This window comes from Podarcis erhardii (assembly GCF_964252035.2).
Source record: "Podarcis erhardii genome assembly, chromosome: 9".
NCBI lineage: Eukaryota > Metazoa > Chordata > Lepidosauria > Squamata > Lacertidae > Podarcis > Podarcis erhardii.
Window position 1 is genome coordinate 68,844,231 of NC_138512.1, and position 21,538 is coordinate 68,865,768.

The following is a 21,538-nucleotide window of genomic DNA, read 5'->3' on the forward strand; positions in this document are numbered from 1 at the left end:
AGAAACAGGGGAAGACTTGAAAAAGTTCTTATGTACACATGAGGCCCATTTGCTAGGGCTTCCAAAACCACTTCCTGTGGCAAGCCCCTTTGAGAAGCAGCTTTATCACTTAGCGCCCACCCAATGTCCTTGCTGTTGGAGAAGAATCCAGAGGTTAACTACAAGCAGAGTTCAGACAGCAGTTTTACCATTATAAAGAGGACTTAATGTTCTGTCCTGGAAAAAGCAAAAGCAAAAACTCCTGCTAGTAGAAAATCCAACGATTGTAGCAAGAATAAAACAGCAATAAATCTTGCAAATTGAATTTATTTTATTTGTCTGCTATTCTGAGACCATTTGTTAGCAGACATAGCAGGATCAACATTTTTTACAGCAGACAGGGAGAAGTGGTAACGCTTCAGGAGACTTCAATGCTAGTATTGTTGATCCAATTTTGTTTGTATTTTTTTTCCTTTGCATTGTGAAAAACTGTAAGCAAGAAGCAGGGAAATGGGGTGGGATGGGGCCGGTGGATTCTTATCTATTTAACTGAATTATCAGGGTTTTTTAAAGATATAAAAGAGAGAGGAATAAAATCAGCAGCCTGATCTTTGGTGAAGCCAACTTACTCATTTGGCATCCTAGCCCTGTATGCTGTTTTCATAAACAGGAAACACATTTGCATATTTTCACTGCCAGAAGAGGCAGCAGCTTCAGGAAAATACACTGCTGAAACAAGCAAGTCCTAAATATTGCAGCTGCAGAAGATTTCTTTCTTTCTTTCTTTCTTTCTTTCTTTCTTTCTTTCTTTCTTTCTTTCTTTCTTTCCTGTGCTGTTAAGATATTCTTTTACTTGCTAAGAGAGAGAGAAATTAAGGAGAACAACTGAATTTAGGCTGTCCATACATTCAGGTACGCTTTATAAACATTAGATAGAAATTTGGAAAATCGTATATTCAGGGCCAGACAACAAATAAATGAAGAACCTCATTAAGTGTTTTTGTTTGTTTGTTTCTGGTTTAGTTTAGGGTGGTTGTTTTTCAAAACAACAACAACCCAATTTGGATACCCTTAAGAGTGATGAATGATGAGAACTGTTTTAAAGGTTTGTGCACGTGATCAAAATTCTACTGCATTTCCGCCACCTGAAAATGAATGGATTTGCAAATTCCTTTAAGTGTGCAACAGAGATTATGAGCCAATCCAATGCAGTAGGTGATTTACAGTAGAACAGAGATGGAATTTTGCCATTCTTATTGGTACTGTAGATCATCTGATGCGCCTTGTGAACTGGTTATGTTTTCAGCGTAGTGCAATGCACACACACACACACACACACACACACACACTTTTTGTAAACCACTTTGTGGGTTTTTCCAACAACAACCTGGCGGTATATACATTTTCTGAAATAAATGAATAGTAAATATAATTCCAGCAAATATAATTATGATCTTTCCTTCTCTCCCCCCCCCCCATAGGCAAATGGCATTATTGCACTTATAGTTATCCTGGTATTGCTGCTGTTGCTGGCGCTTGCCCTCATGTGGTGGTTTTGGCCCCTGTGCTGCAAAATAGTGAGTGAAATCAATCTGCAACGTGACATTCTTATCTCTTCCACCTATGTTATCTTGGTAGCAAATGGCTGACTTCATTGTACCATACACAGTTAGACTGTGGAACTTGCTCCCAGAAAAAGCAGAGACGGCTGCTCTGTGATCCTTGGATGAAGGGTTGTATAGAAATCTAATAAATACAAATAATAGATTAAAAATCCACTGTTGCAGGCGGAATGCCTTGTGACTCCCAGTGAATGGTATTCACAGTGGAGAGAGGGCTGTTGCTTTCATGGGGCCTGTCTACAGGCTTCCCACAGACATCTGGTTACCACTGTGAGATTACTGTGCTGGACTATAAGGGCCTTTATCCTGATCTAGCAAGTCTATCTTTTTCTGCCACTGTTGCATTAGCTGGCAAACAAGCCAGGAGGTCTTCCATTTTTGCTTCCTGAAATATACTCAGAGTCGCAAAGTGATTTCATGCTCTTTATTCAGCTCTTAGTGGTGAGGAGGAATGAATGAAAGTCCCCTCAAAGTATCTGCTTTATATACATTATTTACACAATGGGCTGCACATGATTGGCTAATTCTGGAATTCTACTGTAAGCCAATCAGGTTGTGGATTCACTTATATCTGGAGCATGATTGGGTGGTTCCTGCCAACCAATCATACTGCTGCATTGTTCTAGGACCAGTCAGACTGCTGCATTCTGAATCCTATTGTTCTAGGACCAATCAGACTGCTGCAGTTTGGATCCTATTCAACTCAGTACATAACACTTCCTGTTTTGCCCGAACTATGGTTTAGTTCAGCTTCAAACCATGGCTTCATAATACCATGGTCTGCTTCGAAGTTGTGAGTCTACTACTGTTATTACAGTCATACCTCAGAAGTAGAACGCCTTGCAATTTGAACGTTTTGGCTCCAAACGCCGTAAACCCGGAAGTGGTTGTTCCGGTTTGCAAACGTTCTTTGGAATCCGGACATCCGACATGGCTTCCGATTGGCTACAGGAGCTTCCTGCAGCCAATCGGAAGCTGCGCCTTGGTTTCCAAACGTTTTAGAAATCGAACGGACTTCCGGAGCGTATTCTGTTTGAGTTCTGAGGTACGACTGTATTATTATTGCTGTTAATGTTATTATTTATTGAATTCATATACCGCCCTATACCCAGAGGTCTTGGGGCAGCTCACAGAACAAACCACAAAATATATAACCAACCCAATAACAACCCCCCCCCCCAAGACCACATTTTAAAAGGGCATAGGATGTCAATCAAAGCAACCAAAGCCCTGGTTAAAAAGGAACATTTTTACCTGGTTCCTAAAGGAGAACTTCCCTGGGGAGAGGTTTCCATAGATGGGGAGTCACTGCAGAGAAGGCCCGTTTTCATGTTGCCACCCTCTGGGCAAAGCCTGAAATTAAGGCTACTGGAAAATTTCCTGGTTTGTTCGTTTGTTTGCTCCGTCACGTGAACAGAGGCACAGAAGGGCTGGGACCATAAGACGCTTTCACATTTCAACATAATGAGACAGTATATGATTGTCCAAATGTGACCGCAGTCTCCAAGCCACACCTCACACCTTCCCAACTGTAATACAGTGGATGCTCGGGTTGCGAATGTGATCCATATGGAATGCACGTCCGCAATCCACAGCATTCGCAACCCGTGCCTGTGCATCTGCGCAGGCATGGGTTGCGAGTTAGTGCTTCTGCACATGTGCAAAGTGCAATTTAGCGCTTCTGCGCATGCGCGACTTCTGAAACCTGGAAGTACAGTGGTGCCTCGCAAGACGAAATTAATCCGTTCCATGAGGCTCTTCGTATAGCGGTTTTTTCGTCTTGCGAAGCAAGCCCATTGACAGCTTAGCGGATTAGCGCTATTAGCAGTTTAGCGGCTTTTAGCGATCAGCTGTTAAGCGGCTTATCAGCAGAACAGCTGATAAGCGGCTTAGCGGCTTAGGAAAAGGGGGAAAAAAGAAAAAAAAAACCTGCAGGAACTCCCAATACATTTTCGTCTTGCGAAGCAAGCCCATAGGGAAATTCGTTTTGCGAAGCGCCTCCAAAATGGAAAACCCTTTTGTCTAGCGGGTTTTCCGTCTTGCGAGGCGTTCGTCTTGCGGGGCACCACTGTAACCCATTCCAGTACTTCCAGGTTTTGGCAGTCCACAACCCGAAAAAATGCAACCTGAAGCGGACGCAACATGAGGTGTGACTGTATGTGGATTGCAGGATTGTTGCAAATAATGGGTGAGGCAGTTTGCTTGGAGCCCTTTGGACACTGAGAAAGTGCCATATAATAGTATTAACAGGTTTTTGTTTTTGTTTGGTTAAGACTGTCGGAATTTGCTTTCCTAGCAAATGAAAGACCAGACTGGCTGGTCGTGACTCTCGTGGTTAGGCAGAGATACTAAGGACTGAACCATGGGACTTATTGTATGCAAAGCAAGTGCTGTTCTACCGAGCGACCTTAAGCATCTTTCATTCCTCCTGTATTCTTTCTTTTTTTTTTTTTGTATCTGTGTCCCAAGATGAGCCTTGACAGCCGATGGGAATAAGGCCCATATTCTATTTCAGCAACTGAAACTGATTTGCTTAAGGCACCTCTTTATTTGTCCCTTGTCTACAGCCTTGCCGGTTAGCTCAGTTGGTTAGAGTATGGTGCTGAAAATGCCGAGGTCACGGGTTTGATCCCCGTATGGTTGCATATTCCTGCATTTCGGGGGGTTGGACTAGATAACCCATACATTAATATATATTTAATTCTGTATCTAAAAAAGAGAGCATAATATATTACATTCCTATGATTCTATCTTAAAAATAAAAAAATACTGTAGGGCTAGAGCAACAACAACAACAACAACAAAAGGACGTTGAAGGGGAAATATGCTGCCCCTCCTCTTTCCATTCAACTTTCTTTTTGGCAGTCGCCAGTTGGCATCTAGCATGTCAGATGAATTGGGCATGCTGTTTAATTTTTGGCAGGAGCCAGTTGAAAGCCTCCCCCACCCCACTTGATCTACAGTCCATGCACACAACCAGGTTGTTGGTTTTTCTTTTTTTTACTTCTTTCTCTCCTTTCCCCCCCATCCATCCCCCCCCCTTTTTTTTAAAAAAAAGGAGTTTACTGTTGACAGTTCTTTCACTCTTCTCGGAATGTTAGAACATATGACTGCATCAAGCTGGCTCTGGGCTCTGGTGCTGACATTTCTTAATGCCCACCTCGTTCGAACATTTGAAAAGTGTTAATGAGCAGATCAAAGGGACTGTTGCCTGAAGCAACTCGTTTTTAAATAAAAAAATAAAACACATTTATAATTTTTTTAATTAAAAGAGAGAGAGAGAAAGAAAGAAAGAAAGAAAGAAAGAAAGAAAGAAAGAAAGAAGAAATCAGCTGCCCTCCAAAATAGTCGCCTTAATTTTTTTGGGTTTTTCTTTTCCTTTTCGCGGCTAAATAAAATACAAAGCAGGCCGTTTCTGACAACGATGATAATATAACCAAACTCAAATAAAATTGGAGAAGACTCAAAAGTCTGCATATGGTAAATAAACTGGAGATTGAGTCTCCTGGGCCCTTGGGATGGTATTTAAGAAATCTGAATTAAACAGAAATGCTGGCCGCCTTGCAATATTATGTCTTTTAACATCTGCAAGTTCTCAGGCTGCAGAAGTTGCCTACACTCCCCCCCCTCCCCCATGATAAGGATGCTCATCTTTATTTTGAAAGGAAAGTTCAATCAAATTAATTTGTGGGCAGGATGCTTGTATTTGGACATGTGACTTTGTGCAAAGTACGCAGGTTACCTGAGTCCATTTGATGCAGTTCTGCTGACATAGCTAAGAACGCTGCCTGCAGAGGAGATTGCAAAAGAACCTCGTCCCAAGCACACTGAGCTGTGCTTTATAGAAGAAAAACTTGAGTACCATTTTTATTCATGCACTTATTAACAAATTTACAGAAATAATAATAATAATAATAATAATAATAATAATAATAATAATAATAATAATAATAATAAATTTATACCCCGCCCATCTGGCTGGGCTTCCCCAGCCACTCTGGGTGGCTTCCCAAAAAATATTAAAATACTGTAATACACCAAATATTAAAAGCTTCCCTAAACAGGGCTGCCTTCAGATGTCTTCTAAAAGTCTGGTAGTTGTTCTCTTTGACATCTGGTGGGAGGACGTTTCACAGGGTGAGTGCCACTACCGAGAAGGCCCTCTGCCTGGTTCCCTGTAACTTGGCTTCTCGCAGTGAGGGAACCGCCAGAAGGCCCTCGGTGCTGGACCTCAGTGTCCGGGTAGAATGATGTGGGTGGAGACGCTCCTTCAGATATACTGGACCGAGGCCATTTAGGGCTTTAAAGGTCAACACCAACACTTTGATACGCTCGCTTTCTTCCACTATTGGCCTCCAAGGTGGTGTGGTCTGACCAAGGCAGAATTGATCTGGATGTTATACTTCTGTTGATGCAGCCTAGAACACAATTAGCTTTTTTTTTTTTTTTTGCTTCTTCACACTGCTCACTCATGTTTACCTTGTAGTCCACTAAGACCCCCAGGTACTTTTAACATGTACTGCTAGTAAGTCAGTTGTCCCCTGCTCCCATCTTATTTTTGTGCATCTCGTTCTTCCTGCCTAAGTGCAGAATCTGGCATTCGTCCCTATTGAAATTCTTTTTGTTCATTTGGGCCCAGGTCTCCAATCTGTTAAGGTCATTCTGAATCCCTATTCTGCCTTCTGCGGCATTAGCAACCCCTCCCGGTTCGGTGTTATCTGCAGAATCGATGAGCATCCCTCAATTTCTTCATCCAAGTCAAAACAAAATAAAAAAATTCCTTCCAGTAGCACCTTAAAGACCAACTGAGTTAGTTCTAGGTATGAGCTTTCGTGTGCATGCACACTTCTTCAGATATCTGTAACTTCATCCAAGTTGTAACTTCATCCAAGTTGTAACTATCTGTAACTTCATCCAAGTCGTTTATGAAGATGTTAAACAACAGCGGGCCCAGGACAGAATCCTGCGGCACCCTACTTTCCACTTTCCTTCTAGGATAACAAGGAACCATGAATGAGTACTCTTTGGGTTTAGTCAGTCAAACTGGCTACAAATCCACCTAACAGTTACTGACATTTTACCAGCTTCTTCACAAGAATGTAATACAAATACATGTCTTTAGGCGCTAGGCAAAAACCTTCCTCTTTACTCAGGCCTTCAGCCATTAAATTATCTATGGGCTGTTAAAGGTGTGTGTGTGGGGAGGAATAATCATTACAGTTATTTTTATTATTATGCTTTCTATTACTGTGCTTTGTTTTATGTCTTTATTATTATGCTCTGTAAAAATACATTTTAATGTTGTACGCTGCCCTGAGGTCTTTTCATAAAGGGCAGGTTGTATATGTATGTATCTGTATCTATCTATAGCTATAGCTATACACATATTATACAGTCAAACCTCTGTTGTCGAATGACTCCTTTTCGAATGTTTTGGCTCCCAAACGCCAAAAACCCAAACGTAAACGCTATGGTTCCCGAACTTTTTTGGAACTTGAATGTCCAATGCGGCTTCTGTTTTGAGTTTCCCTATTGAATTGAGGCTTCCGCTTTCAGGTTTCAAACATTTCGGAAGTCGAATGGTCTTCCGGAACGGATTACAATCTAAAACTGAGGTTCCACTGTATATATGTTTGTGTGTGTATAAAAATCTCTGTAGCAGAGAATTTGAAGCCGGGTTATCCTGTTACTATGCAAGTCTCAATGATCTTTGCCTTTTGTCTTTTATCCTCTATTCCACTCCCCCCTCCTCAAATTAGGTCATCAAGGACCCTCCTCCCCCTCCACCACCAGCTCCAGTAGAGGTAAGTTGTGAAAGTGCTTCGGAGGTTGGTTACTGCAGACACATTTTTCTGTCTTGGAGCCAGTGACTCAGAAATGTAAATAAGCAAAGCTGGAGACACTTGCCCATTTCTTATCCCAGGTGGTACCTTTTCCTGTTCTCTTCCAGAATCACCTGGTTATGTAGATAGGGATTGAGGTGAGGGGTGGGGTGGGGTACAGAAACATGGAACATGATGACATCATGAGTTGGATAGGTGGTCCTGCACATTATGAAAGGAAGACAGATACAGTGGTATCTCTGGTTGTGAACTGGATCCGTTCTGGAGGCCCTTTCGCAACATGAAAAAAGCGCAACCCGCAGTGGCACATCTGTGCACGCGTGGCTTGCGATTCGCCACTTCTGCGCATGTGTGTGACGTCATTTTGCACTTCTGGGCATGTGTGAGTGGCGAAACCTGGAAGTAACCCTTTCTGGTACTTCCGGGTCACTGTGGGACATAACCTGAAAGAACGTAACATGAAGCAAATGTAACATGAGGTATGACTGTAATTCAGGGATGCCATTTCCAATGAAAACTCTGTTTCGAGTCCAGTGTATATATCTGCCTTAAGAGGGTATCATTTATTGTACAGTGTTACCTCGGGTTACAAATACCTCGGGTTACAAACACTTAGGGTTACAGACTCCACTAACCCAGAAATAATACCTTGGGTTAAGAACTTTACCTCAGGATGAGAACAGAAATCATGCTCCAGCAGCGTGGCGGCACCGGGAGGCCCCATTAGCTAAAGTGGTATCTCAGATTAAGAACAGTTTCAGGTTCAGAACGGACCTCCGGAACGAATCAAGTTCGTAACCAGAGGCACCACTGTATTGGGTTACTCCGGAACGAATCAAGTTCGTAACCAGAGGCACCACTGTATTGGGTTATTACCTTCATGAAGGAGAATCCCGTGATGAGGGCTTTGAGCTAGACAGAATGCTGCTTCTTTCATTCATTTCATTTCTTAAATTTATATAAAACGATAAGTTCTAAATAAACAACGAACTGCAAATGATAACGGAAGGCAGTTTACGATACGTAACACAAATGTCACTACGTAACGTGATATCTGTATAGCATCAAAATCAAAACAATGATAGAAATGTAGTTATGTAATAAAATATGGTTTCTCTTAATGGCATGAAAAATAAGGTTGGGGAGAGGGAAATCAGAAACAGGATGTCTAAAATACAGAAACAGTGCACAGATACACAACATTCTCTCAAAGGTAGCTCTTAATCCTGGCCACTCACAGAAAATGACAGGCCATCCAAGCTCACACCCTTTCCTCTCCCAGTCTTTCACTTTGAGTGAACTTCAGTTCCCTGAATCTCACTCAGGGCCCTTCCACTTTCCATTATACAGTTTCATGTGGTTTCTGCCCTTGGCTCCCAATGGTGTCCCAGAATTGGATGCAACAGAGGGGTATTTCCCTCTAGTATCTGTCCCTTCAAGGTGACTCCTACTAGCAAGTCACCTGGCAGACTGTTTACCCATTTTCTCTTCCCCACCCTGAAAAAAAACCCCCAAACGTTTTGCCTGAAGAAGTTTGATTCTACCCTTTTTTGCAGCGTGATCATGGTTATGGCGACCCCTGATGTTATTTGGGGTATTTTAGAAACATGTTTGATCATATACCACCCCAATTTAAGTCCTGGTAGTCAAACGAGCAGCAATAAACAAAGCGAATATTGGTAGTCGAGTGTAGGGCGACATTTCTGTATATGTGGCGTACTCCATTAGACAGATTGGTTCCCCAGAAGTACATAGGTAAAGGGCCTGTGTTGCTCAAACGGGAATTGGGGTGTAATAGACACTTCAAAATGCATTGCGCTGCAAATTGATTTTCCTTGCACATAACCAGAATCTCAGCTTTATGCGTTCTGCGGATGAAGGCACCGGGAAGTAGGGAGGGGGAAAATTGCTTTCTGATTCAGAAAAGATCTTATTCATGCTTTCCCCTGCTCCCCCAGAAGCAGAGCTTTAAACACGGGAGCATCTTCTGATCATATCAAATATCTCAGATATATATATATATATATATATATATATATATATATATATATATACACACACACACACACACACACACTTAAGTGCTCTCTTCAATAAAAGCTTATTTCCAGGTTGCACCGTGTACATCAGTTATGCATCCACCCATATTTTAAGATGCTCTGAAACAGAAAGGATAGTACATACTTCTGGGGCAATCCTAACCAAGTCTACTTGGACAGGCTTCCTCAAATTCGGCCCGCCAGATGTTTTTGGCCTACAAGTCCCATGATCCCTAGACAGCAGGACCACTGTTCAAGGATGATGGGAATTGTAGTCTCAAAACATCAGGAGGGTCGAGGCTGAGGGAGCCTGTACTGAGGGAACTATTGAATTCAGTAGGACTTACAAGCAGGGTTACGGTTGCAACCTTAAATTACTTTAAGGTAATAGCATTTCTTTCTTTATTTCGTAAAATCCGGATACAGTGGTACCTCGAGTTACATACGCTTCAGGTTACATACGCTTCAGGTTACAGACTCCGCTAACCCAGAAAAAGTGCTTCAATTTAAGAACTTTGCTTCAGGATAAGAACAGAAATCGGGCTCCGGCGGCGCGGCAGCAGCAGGAGGCCCCATTAGCTAAAGTGGTGCTTCAGGTTAAGAACAGTTTCAGGTTACGAACGGACCTCTAACCTAAGAGCAATTTCTTTCCCTTTTAAACAAACATCCCCCCTTCAAATCTCTTTTGGGTTTTTCCCCAGGAAGAAGAAGAAGACCCCTTGCCTAACAAGAAATGGCCAACTGTGGATGCTTCCTACTATGGCGGGCGAGGAGTTGGAGGAATTAAAAGAATGGAGGTTTGTTTTGTCGAGCCTTGAGTCGCTGCCGCTCGAGATGCAAAGCTGTGAGGCGCTAGTGGTGTCTCTCAGCTTTGCCTCTGGAGCTGGCAACTGTGCGCTGTGTCATGTGTTACCATGATAAGCCAGGGAAATGGAAGTGCTGCTCTGCTTCCCTGTAGTTCTCCAACAAAGGGGGAAATGTGTAGGAGAGAAGGGCCGGAGGAGGAGAGAGGGGCTAGAGGAGGAGAGAGGGGCTAGAGCCCTCTTACTGGAGCCACTCAGAGTAGACAATACTGATCTCAATGGACGCAGTATGGCGGAGACTCCTGTGTCCCTGTGCAACTGACCCTCCTTGCTGCTCTTCTTTGTGGCCTCCTACTTGGGACCGGGAGAGACATCACCTTGCCAACAAAGGTCCGTATAGTTAAAGCTATGGTTTTCCCAGTAGTGATGTATGGAAGTGAGAGCTGGACCATAAAGAAGGCTGATCGCCGAAGAATGGATGCTTTTGAATTATGGTGTTGGAGGAGACTCTTGAGAGTCCCATGGACTGCAAGAAGATCAAGCCTATCCATTCTGAAGGAAATCAGCCCTGAGTGTTCACTGGAAGGACAGATCGTGAAGCAGAGGCTCCAATACTTTGGCCACCTCATGAGAAGAGAAAACTCCCTGAAAAAGACCTTGATGTTGGGAAAGATGGAGGGCACAAGGAGAAGGGGACGACAGAGGACGAGATGGTTGGAGAGTGTTCTCGAAGCTACCAGCATGAGTTTGACCAAACTGTGAGAGGCAGTGGAAGACAGGAGTGCCTGGCATGCTCTGGTCCATGGGGTCACAAAGAGTCGGACACGACTAAACGACTAAACAACAACAACAACAACAACTTGGGACAGGACAGGGATAGGGAACCTGTGCTCCACACCAGGGGTCGTTGGGTGACAGCTCGCCTCACTGTTGGCCATGCTGACTGGGGCTGATAGGAGGTGGAGTCCTACAACATAATGCAGGTGTCGGGAGCCAGCCAGCAGTAAATCGCATGGAGTATGTGAACTCTTTATTAGAAAAACAGGATATGCCAGGGATGCCAGGCCTAACGTGCACAGCAACTGTTTTTCAGTAGCCCCACTATTGCTGCCACTCTGTTCCAGTCTCACCCATGTAAGCTGCAGTAATGCCAGGGGTCAGGTGAGTGGCTCTGCCCCACCCTATTGGATGCTACTGGAGGGCACTAGATTGGCAAAGGCTGGACCAAAGCCTGGATCTTGTGTTGGTTCCAGCAAGGCTCTTCTTGCAGCTCAAAGAAATTTTATGTGTTATTTTTTGAGGTCTGTAGATCATGGTTGCTTTGACCTCTCTCACGCGATCTGGTACCTGATTTGATGTCAAGTTGGGTTTTTCAAGTTAAAATGGACTTCTTTTTAATATTTTTAATTTTTAAAAAAGCGTCCCTCAGTTGACTAATTTTTAATTGTAGCCAGATTGACTTACTTCCCCTGACGTCAGACTTCTTGGAATTTCCCCCTTTATTTTATTTTATTTTTTTAAATAATTTTTATTCATTTTTCAAACACATAATAAAAACAAACAAAACACAAGACAAAAACATACAAAACATTTAAACATATATAATTTCATACTCTTATTTTCATACACCTTCTTTCCTCCGACTTCCCCATACCTCCCTTTCGCTGCATCCTTATTTTGAGATTCCTTAGCAACCCTTTAGTCAGTTTGTCTATTAGTTCCCTTTCATTACGTTTCCATAAGCTTATTAGTTACAGCTGTAATTCTCTACTTCTTACCCCTTGACATCTTAACATTCCTCAATTTTACAACAATTTTTAAGATATATTTTAAATTTCTTCCAGTCCTTTTCCACTGTCTCTTTCCCCTGGTCGCGGATTCTGCCGGTCATCTCTGCCAGTCCCATAAAGTCCATGACCTTTGTCTGCCATTCTTCCAGAGTAGGTAGTTCTTGCATCTTCCAATACTTTGCCAGAAGAATTCTTGCTGCTGTGGTAGCGTACATAAAAAAGATCCTATCCTTCTTTGGCACCAATTGGCCAACCATGCCCAGAAGAAAAGCCTCAGGTTTCTTAAAAAAGGTCCACTTAAGGACTTTCTTAATTTCATTATAGATCATTTCCCAAAAGGCTTTAACCCTCGGGCAGGTACACCAAAGGTGATAAAAAGTACCTTCAGTCTCATTGCATTTCCAACATTTGTTATTGGGCAAATGATAAATTCTTGCAAGCTTGACTGGGGTCATGTACCACCTATAGATCATTTTCATTATGTTTTCTTTTAAGGCATTACACGCCGTAAATTTAACACCGGTGGTCCATAACTGTTCCCAGTCAGCGAACATAATGTCATGACCGATGTCTTGTGCCCATTTAATCATAGCTGATTTCACCATTTCATCCTGTGTATTCCATTTCAACAGCAAGTTATACATTCTTGACAATTTTTTTGTATTGGGTTCTAACAATTCTGTTTCTAATTTTGACCTCTCCTTCTGAAATCCTATTTTCCTGTCCTGCTTAAATGTCTCATTTATCTGATGGTAATGCAACCAATCTCGAACTTTGGACTTTAATTTCTCATAACTCTGAAGTTTAACCTTTTCACCATCTTGTTCTAGAATTTCACAATATTTTGGCCATTTAGAGTCCATAGGAATTTCCCCCTTTAAATATATTCATAGGGCAGTTTTAGGCATCTCTCCACAGAATTAGGGAAGAACTGATTTCATCGGTTTCATTTCTTCAGGGCTTTGAAAAAGAGAGAGAGAGGCTTGTTTCTACAACTGAATGCAGAAAAGAAGAAGAGAACAAGTCTTTTCAAGACATGTTACAATCCTTTTGGAAAAAATTACAGTGTGGCATCAGTATTCTCATCTGCAGACCATGTGTATCAGAAGCTCCTATTGTTCCACAGCTGGCGCAGTGTAGTGGTTAAAAGCATGATCTGCAAATCCCATGAACTCATAGGAGGAGGTGGTCTGGCTTAGGCAAGGCACTGTCTCTTAGCCACAGGCCCAAATCTATTTTATGTGGATGATCATGTGGGCTGATGGTCCAGTGCTGCAGCATCTGGAATGCAATGGGATTCACTTCTGAGTAGATATACCTGGGGTTCTTCTGTAACTTAGAGCTTAATAGAGAATTATACTTGAATCAGTACATTTGTTTTTGCAACTGTAAGATTCCAATTTGCATGTGGCTTAGCATGAATAGGGATGTGGGTGGCACTGTGGGTTAAACCACAGAGCCTAGGACTTGCCGATCAGAAGGTTGGCGACTCGAATCCCTGCGACGGAGTGAGCTCCGATTGCTCGGTCCCTGCTCCTGCCAACCTAGCAGTTCAAAAGCACATCAAAGTGCAAGTAGGTAAATAGGTACCGCTCCGGCGGGAAGGTAAATGGCATCTCCGTGCGCTGCTCTGGTTTTCCAGAAGCGGCTTAGTCATGCTGGCCACATGACCCGGAAGCTGTACGCCGGCTCCCTCGGCCAGTAAAGCGAGATGAGCGCCGCAACCACAGAGTTGGCCACAACTGGACCTAATGGTCAGGGGTCCCTTTACCCTTTACCTGCAAACATGCAGGTTCCTGGACTGAAGATTGCCATAGTGTTCCTTCCTTGGTTCTGCTGCTGCTGCTCCATCAAGGGGGAAGTCATAGTTTGGCTTATGGTTACGTTTGAAAACCAGGTGTGTGTAACCAAGGTTTGTTTTTGCTTTACCACTTGGGAGAGACAAACCATAAGCCCAGGTTTGGATGTGATTCTAAGCCAAAGCATGGCTTAGCCCTGGCAGTTCTGCAGGACCAGGGGAGGGGTCCATGATCTTTGGTCTGGGAGTCCACCTGCGTGCTGGTTTGCAGTGAGCCAAGGCCACCTTGACCACTGGCTTGAGCACACAAGGCAACTTTGAGAACGGGTCTTGCTTTCTGCAGGTTCGCTGGGGCGATAAAGGGTCGACTGAAGAAGGCGCCCGACTAGAGAAAGCCAAAAATGCTGTGGTGACAATCCCTGAGGAACCGGATGAGCCATTTCAGCCTAGACCTCCGAGACCCAAGCCTACCTCACTGCCTGCTCAGGAAAAGTGGTACACGCCTATTAAGGTACACACTGGATCTTTTGTCATTGAAAGCAGTCTTTGCTTTGTAGTTGTATGATGGGGCAAATCAGGGCTGAGCAGCTGGGAAGCCTGGAGAAACCAAGTCCCTATTTATACCAATTTAAGACCACTGGGGGAAACAGCTTTGGCAGTGGGTTGCTGGGAGGGTAGTGGAAGCCCCAGCCTGTCATGGCACTGCAGTGTGCACACAAAGGGACATCTGGAGGTATTAGGAGCCTTGATTCTTGAACCAGGCCTCCTTCAGATTATTCCTGCTCACACTCCAGCCAAGGGATAGGGCACGATCCTATCAAGGTGCATAGAGCCAACTAGATATCTCGTGGGAGAGGGACGGGGGACATTTATTTATTTATTTATTTATTTATTTATTTATTTATTTATTTATTTAACAAACATCAAATTCAAAATCCAAAAATTTTCTAACATAAGCCTATTACATGGGTTACCTAAATTAAAATATATCTAATTGCTCTAGGCTTCCCTTTGCTGTATGTAAATACAACGCAATTAACAAATTATATTATAAATGATACTATAGGTTCCCATATATCCCCCCCCACTCCCTTCACCCATGTGTGATCTCAATATTTTACTTTTTCCATCTTGTTGTGTTGTTATAATTTAATAATTATTCAGTTGATTCTATTATTATTTTCTTGCTTACCCCTGCAAGTTTTACACATTCTCTATTAATATTTCAATTCCAGAACCATATTTTATCATGTCTTCCTTCACTCCATCCCACTCTCTAATTATTCTGTGATTTGAGTGGCCTTTAATAATTGCCACCAATTTTGCCATTTCTACGAACTGGCAGAGTTTGTTTTGCCATTCTAATAGTGATGGGATTTTCTATGGGAGAGGGATGTGGGACTTGTGGTCCTCTGGATGTTCTTGGACTCCCAACTCCCATCGTGGTCAGGGATGATGGGTGTTGTAGTCCAACAACACCTGGAGGGCAACACATTCTCCCTCCCCGTGGATGTTAAAGGCATCAGCGCATTAAGGAAAGAGCAGCAATTGGAAGGGGTAGAGTCAGGAAAGAACGGGAGTGTGCAGGGCCTGAAGGCTGTGGTGGAACTCAAAAGAGAAGGTGCAAATTGGTGCAAGGTGCAAAGAACGGGAGTGTGCAGGGCCTGAAGGCTGTGGTGGAACTCAAAAGAGAAGGTGCAAGTTGTTCTAATAATAATAATAATAATAATAACCACCCTATACCCGGAGGCCTCAGGGCGGTTCACATAAAAATATCACAGTATATAAAATAAAAATAAAAGCAATAACCCAGTAATACACCCCCCCAAAAAAGAGCCACATTTTAAAAGGGTATGTGGGATGTTGATCAGGTCAACCAAAGGCCTGGTTTAAAAGAAACATTTTTGCCTGGTGCCTAAAGGTGTATAATTATTATTAATAATAATAATTTCATTTCTATACCGCTTTATATGGGATGCGGGTGGCGCTATGGGTTAAACCACAGAGCCTAGGACTTGCCAATCAGAAGGTTGGTGGTTCGAATCCCCACGACGGGGTGAGCTCCCATTGCTCGGTCCCTGCTCCTGCCAACCTAGCAGTTCGAAAGCACGTCAAAGTGCAAGTAGATAAATAGGTACCGCTCCGGCGGGAAGGTAAACGGTGTTTCCGTGTGCCGCTCTGGTTTTGCCATAAGTGGCTTAGTCATGCTGGCCACATGACCCGGAAGCTGTACGCCAGCTTCCTCGGCCAAGAAAGTGAGATGAGCGCCGTAACCCCAGAGTTGTTCATGACTGGACCTAATAGTCAGGGGTCCCTTTACCTTTACCTTTATACCGCTTTATATTTTAAAGAAAAAATCTCAAAGCGGTTTAAAACACATTAAACCATGACAGATGGCCACCCAACCTCTCTTTAACCGCCCCCCCCCCCGCAATGAAAGAGAGTCTATAACCTCCCAAGGGAGATAGTTCAGCACTTGCTCATTCTCGTTACAGCAGCCCAGCATCCATAAATTTCCTCAAGGCTCCAGTGTGTGCTGCCTCTTATAAAGACCCATATGAGGTAGTTTTGTAAATAATAATAATAATAATAATAATAATAATAATTATTATTATTATTATTATTATTTATACCCCACCCTTCCCGGTTCAGAAAACCGGGCTCAGGGTGGCTAACAACAAATTTAAAACACTTAATCGATGCAACAAAAACCAGCATAAAATACAGTATAAAGCGTGAATAACAACACATTCAGAATTCAAAAATCAATTTAGGGGGGAAATCCATCCAATAAACATTAGATGATCACCAGGGCTAGCTGGCTAAATTAGTCCTATTTGGGCCAGCGAGGAGACCAGGGGAGAATTAGCTGTGGGATCCCAGAGTGGGTAATCTTCATAAAAAGGGGAGGGGGAGGGAAGGAAGGGGAATAAAAGATCAAGCTAATTTCAAATTGAAAGCCAGGCGGAATAGCTCTGTCTTACAGCCCTGCGGAAGGAAGTTAAATCCTGCAGGGCCCTGGTCTCAGGGGACAGAGCATTCCACCATGTTGGAGCCATCACTAAGAAGGCCCTGGCCTTGGTGGAGGATAATCTGACTTCCTTAGGGCCCGGAACCTCTAAACTATGATTATTCATGGAGCTTAAGGGCCTCTGCTGGGCATACCAGGAGAGGTGGTCCCATAAATACGAGGGTCCTAAGCCACTCTAGGAATGTTGTACTTGACTGCTCTTGTGTTTCACATCCCACAGGTTTCCCACAGGTACCTGGGTGGCCAGTGTGAGGATAGGATGGTAGACTAGATGGGCTATGGACCTGATCCAGCCGGATCTTTTTATAGACTTAGGTTTTTTAAAAGTACTAGAAGTAAGCACCTTCTTTGACTAGACAAACTTCATTTAAACAAAGGAGAGTTTCGAAAAGTCTTTCGACCAACAAGATGCTTAATCTTTACTTGGTTTTCATATGTGCATGCAGGGTTTTTTGTGTTATTTTTAAAGTCCCTTAAAGTCAAAATAGTAAAAGACCTGAACTTAGAATTTCCCACTCATTTAACACATTGTTAAGAACCACTTACTTAATCACACATCGCTGGCTCAATGTGTTCCCATTAAGCGAAATTTATGCCTTAATAGCATCCCATTTAAGGAGCGCTCATTGTCCTACAGTGTCATTTGGCGGAAGACGCTCCCCGAGACATATCCAAGGATGGCTAATGATTCTGAGAACTGCCATCATGTACGCCAGCTAATCAAACGTCCTCTTGGTCTCCTCTTTGCAGGGTCGTCTTGATGCGCTGTGGGCTTTGCTGAGGCGGCAATATGACAGAGTATCTTTGATGCGACCGCAGCAGGGAGATGAGGTGCGTGTTACGTGTTTGTGGCCTGTTTGCTGTGCTGTTCACAACTCTCCACAGGGCTCTTCCCTTTTGTGTTTGGAAAGATGGCCTACATAAATTCAGGTCCAGGGTTTCAGTCAAGGTTTCTTCTCCATCGTTTTCTGGAGATGCTTGAAGACCAGACCGGACCAGACCAGATCAGAAGAATCTTTGTTTGCATCAGCCACTAGCCATAGCAGTAAAATAAAGCACAGTTGTACTGAACATAGAGGTAAAGGTTTAATTCTACAAAACACCGTACTTTTCCGTCTATAAGACGCCCCATGTATAAGATGCCCCATATTTTGGGGGACTCAAAATGGGGGAAGATAGCAGAGTTGTTGAGGTTTTTTTGGGGTGGGGATTACCCAGGGTTATTGAGGTTTTTTAAGCGGGGATTGCTGAAAATCGCTCACCCACACATGTCCTAAAATCCGCCTCTCATCTGTCCCCTCAACGGCAGAAGCTGCAAATCAATCGCCCAATTGCCACAGCGTCAGCCAATCAACACCAACCATTGCTGTAGCAACCAGTAACACACCCACCCTATGCACTATCCATGTATAAGACAGCCCCACTTTTTAGCATAATTTTTAAAGAAAAAAACCTTGTCCTATACACAGAAAAGTACGGTACATTCCAAAGCTTTACATCAACAATCAAGTAATAGATCTTATTCTAATCGCCCCTGCTATTCATTTATTTTTTTAAGTTTCTGCTGTCCCCTGGTTATCTTGATCTGCTAGACATAGTAGCAATGGTTGAGTGACCTGGCATGGATATTAGTAGAGGCGTAATAACACCACTCCTCAAATCTTTATAAAGTAGTGCAAGCTAGCAACACGCAAGCTGCTGATGTCTAAGAACAGATGCTGTACACCACTAGTCTCTGATCTCCTTCCCTTAGAATGGCTGAAATTCCTGTCGCTCCCTGTGTGACTTATGGCGGTCTGCAAAGGGATGCTTTTGCCAGACCTAAAAGTGGACATTAAGCTTAGGACTGAGGCCCTGCCTTCCCCCCAGGCTGAAGCCTATAAGGGGGAGGGCATTGAAATCCCATTAAATGGAGGGCTGTAGCAAATAACACATTATATTTGCATGCAGTTAATATAAATCAGAGGGCTGTGACTAATTAGCAACATCTTTACTTACTGGGACTTTATAAAACCACAAGAGCAAGGGACACCTGGTGGATTTGTTTTGCCTTTTCCATTTGCTTTATATCCAAGACTTGTTGATCCCAAATAGTAATGCAAAATTCTGGCAAGGTTTTGAGTTACTGGGAAACAGGAAATGTGTGTGTTAGGAGTGGGGAGAGGAAACAGAGATATTTACAGAATTTATTTGGCTGTCAGTGCTAAATTTGATTATAGCATTTGACTCACAGAGAAAATGACATGAGCATGCAGATGTGATAGAGGCTGATGAAGAGGAAGCCAGTATGTTTGAGTCTTTGTTAAATTCCTCAGACACCTCCTATCCAAAATTCTTTATCTTTAATAGAGCATGCATCAAGCTTCAGTGTTTAGTTCATGCAACAGTTATCTTACCCATTCAATACATTTTGATCAGTTAAAACAAGGCAGCAGACTCTTGAATTTATTTTTACTTGTTCCTAAACCCTTTTTGTGGCTGTTCACTTCTGGATCAAGCAAGGGGTTTGGGTGCTTGCCAGTAGAATAGCTTAAATATTGACCACCTTTTACATGCTTGCAAGAATGAGGTGGTTTCTGTAAGTTACTTACACGGCAGGGAAGAAAAATACACTCTCGTTTCTTAAGACCTTCAGGAGAGAAGACTTTCGTTACCTCTAAAACAAACAGGAGCCAGCATTTGATTTCTGTGGAAAAAATCAGAGAGAGAGAGAGAGAGTTGAAAACAGAATCTATAATTTGGCTGCTGAGCACAGTGCTAAAGACAGTTATCATCTTTTGGGTGTGACTTGTGGTGTTGCAAGAACACAGCTTCTGCCTGGGTTGTGGGGAGGGGGAGCACGTTTTAATCCCCTGAAGGAAAATTTGCTCGTTTATTCCTCAGTTCAGATCAGTACCTCACGCGAGTGTGAATCAGTAAACAAAACCACAGTAAGCAAATACAACTGTCACGCTGAACAGCGAGCGAAACGAAAGGGGCTCCTGTCATCTCGTTCCCCTTTGCCAAAGAAGCCCCATTTGAATGTGAATTTCTGATGAAATAATTGAAGCTGAAGCATCAAGAACCAGAAAGGAGAGGGCCCTCTCTCCCGCCTCTCCTTTCCGCAGTTCTTCCAGACACTTAAGAGCGATGCTGGCCCAGTTTGAGGGCCACCCTCCGCTGATCGGAAAAGCTTTGATTGTGGACGGAACTCCTCGGAGTCATGAATTTTTCAGCCCGCAACTGGTGAGGTGAGGGAGGCTTGTACAGGTGTGAGCTAGCAGGTTGTTGTCGACATCTGTTTGGAGCAGAGGCCCAACTCCAGCGCCAGCCTGCAGCGAGGCTTCTGGGTTGTCAGCAGATGTAGTTAAGGATGGAAAAACAGTGTTTTTTGGTCTCAGATTTCCTGCCCGGAGGGGGGGGGGAGAGGGGGAGCCCTGAAACACGAAAGGTAAAGTGGGGGGCGGCTGGCACAGCTGCGCTCCCAAACATGCCCGAGGCACAAATAGAAGAGATCTAATGTAGTTTGACTCTGTTGTGGTGGGGAGATGGGGAGAGAGAGCCACTTCAGAGACAACTTAACGTGGCAACATCTGCCACCAAGTTTCTAGGGACTGACAGGGGACAGCAGGTATGGATCGAAGTCCCCACATAGACAGCCTGCATTAAGCCATGAACTCTTTTGAAGGCTTTCCATCAAACGTGCCGGAGTCCTCAGCAGGAGCTGGGCTTGTTTTTGTTTTCCCCCCATTTTTCAAAGCGGTGTTTTGGGGCGGGTGTAGATTTTGTGTGTGTGTGCGTGCCAACAAGGTAATTTATAAATGATGCATCACCACACACCCTCAACGTTTGCTTAAAATCGAGAGAGAGAAAGAGGGGAGAAGAAGAAAGGGAGATCAGCAATACTTTTGGGGTTGTTCTGTAAAACAGCCAATTAATTCTCAGAAGTGCTTCTTGGATTTAATTGAGGTTACGTTCACCTTCAGACCACATCGCTACAACCGAGGCAGCCGCCTGAGTGTTGAAACGCTGTCGCAGCGACACCTTGTCGCACTGTTGCAGGAGATAGTGTTGGCTCCCCCCCCCCCCGTGCTTGTTGTTCAAGGGGTTTCGGGCAGCAATAGACAGAAAACTGGCACAGCTTTCAACATGCGCATTATGCTCCTTTGCTCCTTATCTAAGCCGGCTCATGCATTTTGATTTATGAGCCCAACACTGGCACACAGACTCATATACCACTCAAGGTTTTTTTATTTTGTGTGTGGAGGGCATTATTATTATTCTCCCCGCTTCCTCTTAGGTTTTGCTGGCTGTTGGAACTTACTGTCACTGAAAATTACTGTTGATCCTGAAAAGCTGCAAGCATGCTGTACTTCATGGTTCTTATGAAGTCAAAATGGATTTTTCACTACCCCTCGCACAGTGCCAATTTGCTGGGGTCTAGCAGAGTTTGGTTCAGGATCAGGGCTTTGTTTGAGTTGGCTCTAGAATTAAAATAGGAAATGGATCCTGGTGGTTGCAGGTCGTGTTCTGAACGCAGCGGTGGAGTTTTGAGAACCTCTTGTTACCAAACAGGCTTCAAGAGCAAACTCCCTCCTGCCTCTTGCAAAGCATTCTGGAATGCCAGAGCCAGTTGCAACACAGCACAGCAAAA

General features: G+C 43.5%; 2 protein-coding genes across 2 annotated transcripts in view; one reads left to right on the top strand and one right to left on the bottom strand.

The window, feature by feature from the left end:
• The window catches only part of PRDM8 (PR/SET domain 8), a 147,453-nt gene extending 147,063 nt beyond the window's left edge, over positions 1 to 390 (bottom strand). Inside the window, exon 1 of the mRNA XM_081876881.1 lies at positions 379 to 390. The gene's annotated coding sequence lies outside the window, so the exon portion shown is untranslated. The remainder of the gene's footprint in view (positions 1 to 378) is intronic.
• ANTXR2 (ANTXR cell adhesion molecule 2) overlaps positions 1 to 21,538 on the top strand; it is a 150,135-nt gene that overhangs the window by 72,093 nt on the left and 56,504 nt on the right. The window contains exons 12-16 of the mRNA XM_081876994.1: positions 1,461 to 1,556; positions 7,361 to 7,405; positions 10,185 to 10,280; positions 14,218 to 14,385; positions 17,656 to 17,736. Coding sequence (XP_081733120.1) covers positions 1,461 to 1,556; positions 7,361 to 7,405; positions 10,185 to 10,280; positions 14,218 to 14,385; positions 17,656 to 17,736 — 486 coding nt within the window. The remainder of the gene's footprint in view (positions 1 to 1,460; positions 1,557 to 7,360; positions 7,406 to 10,184; positions 10,281 to 14,217; positions 14,386 to 17,655; positions 17,737 to 21,538) is intronic.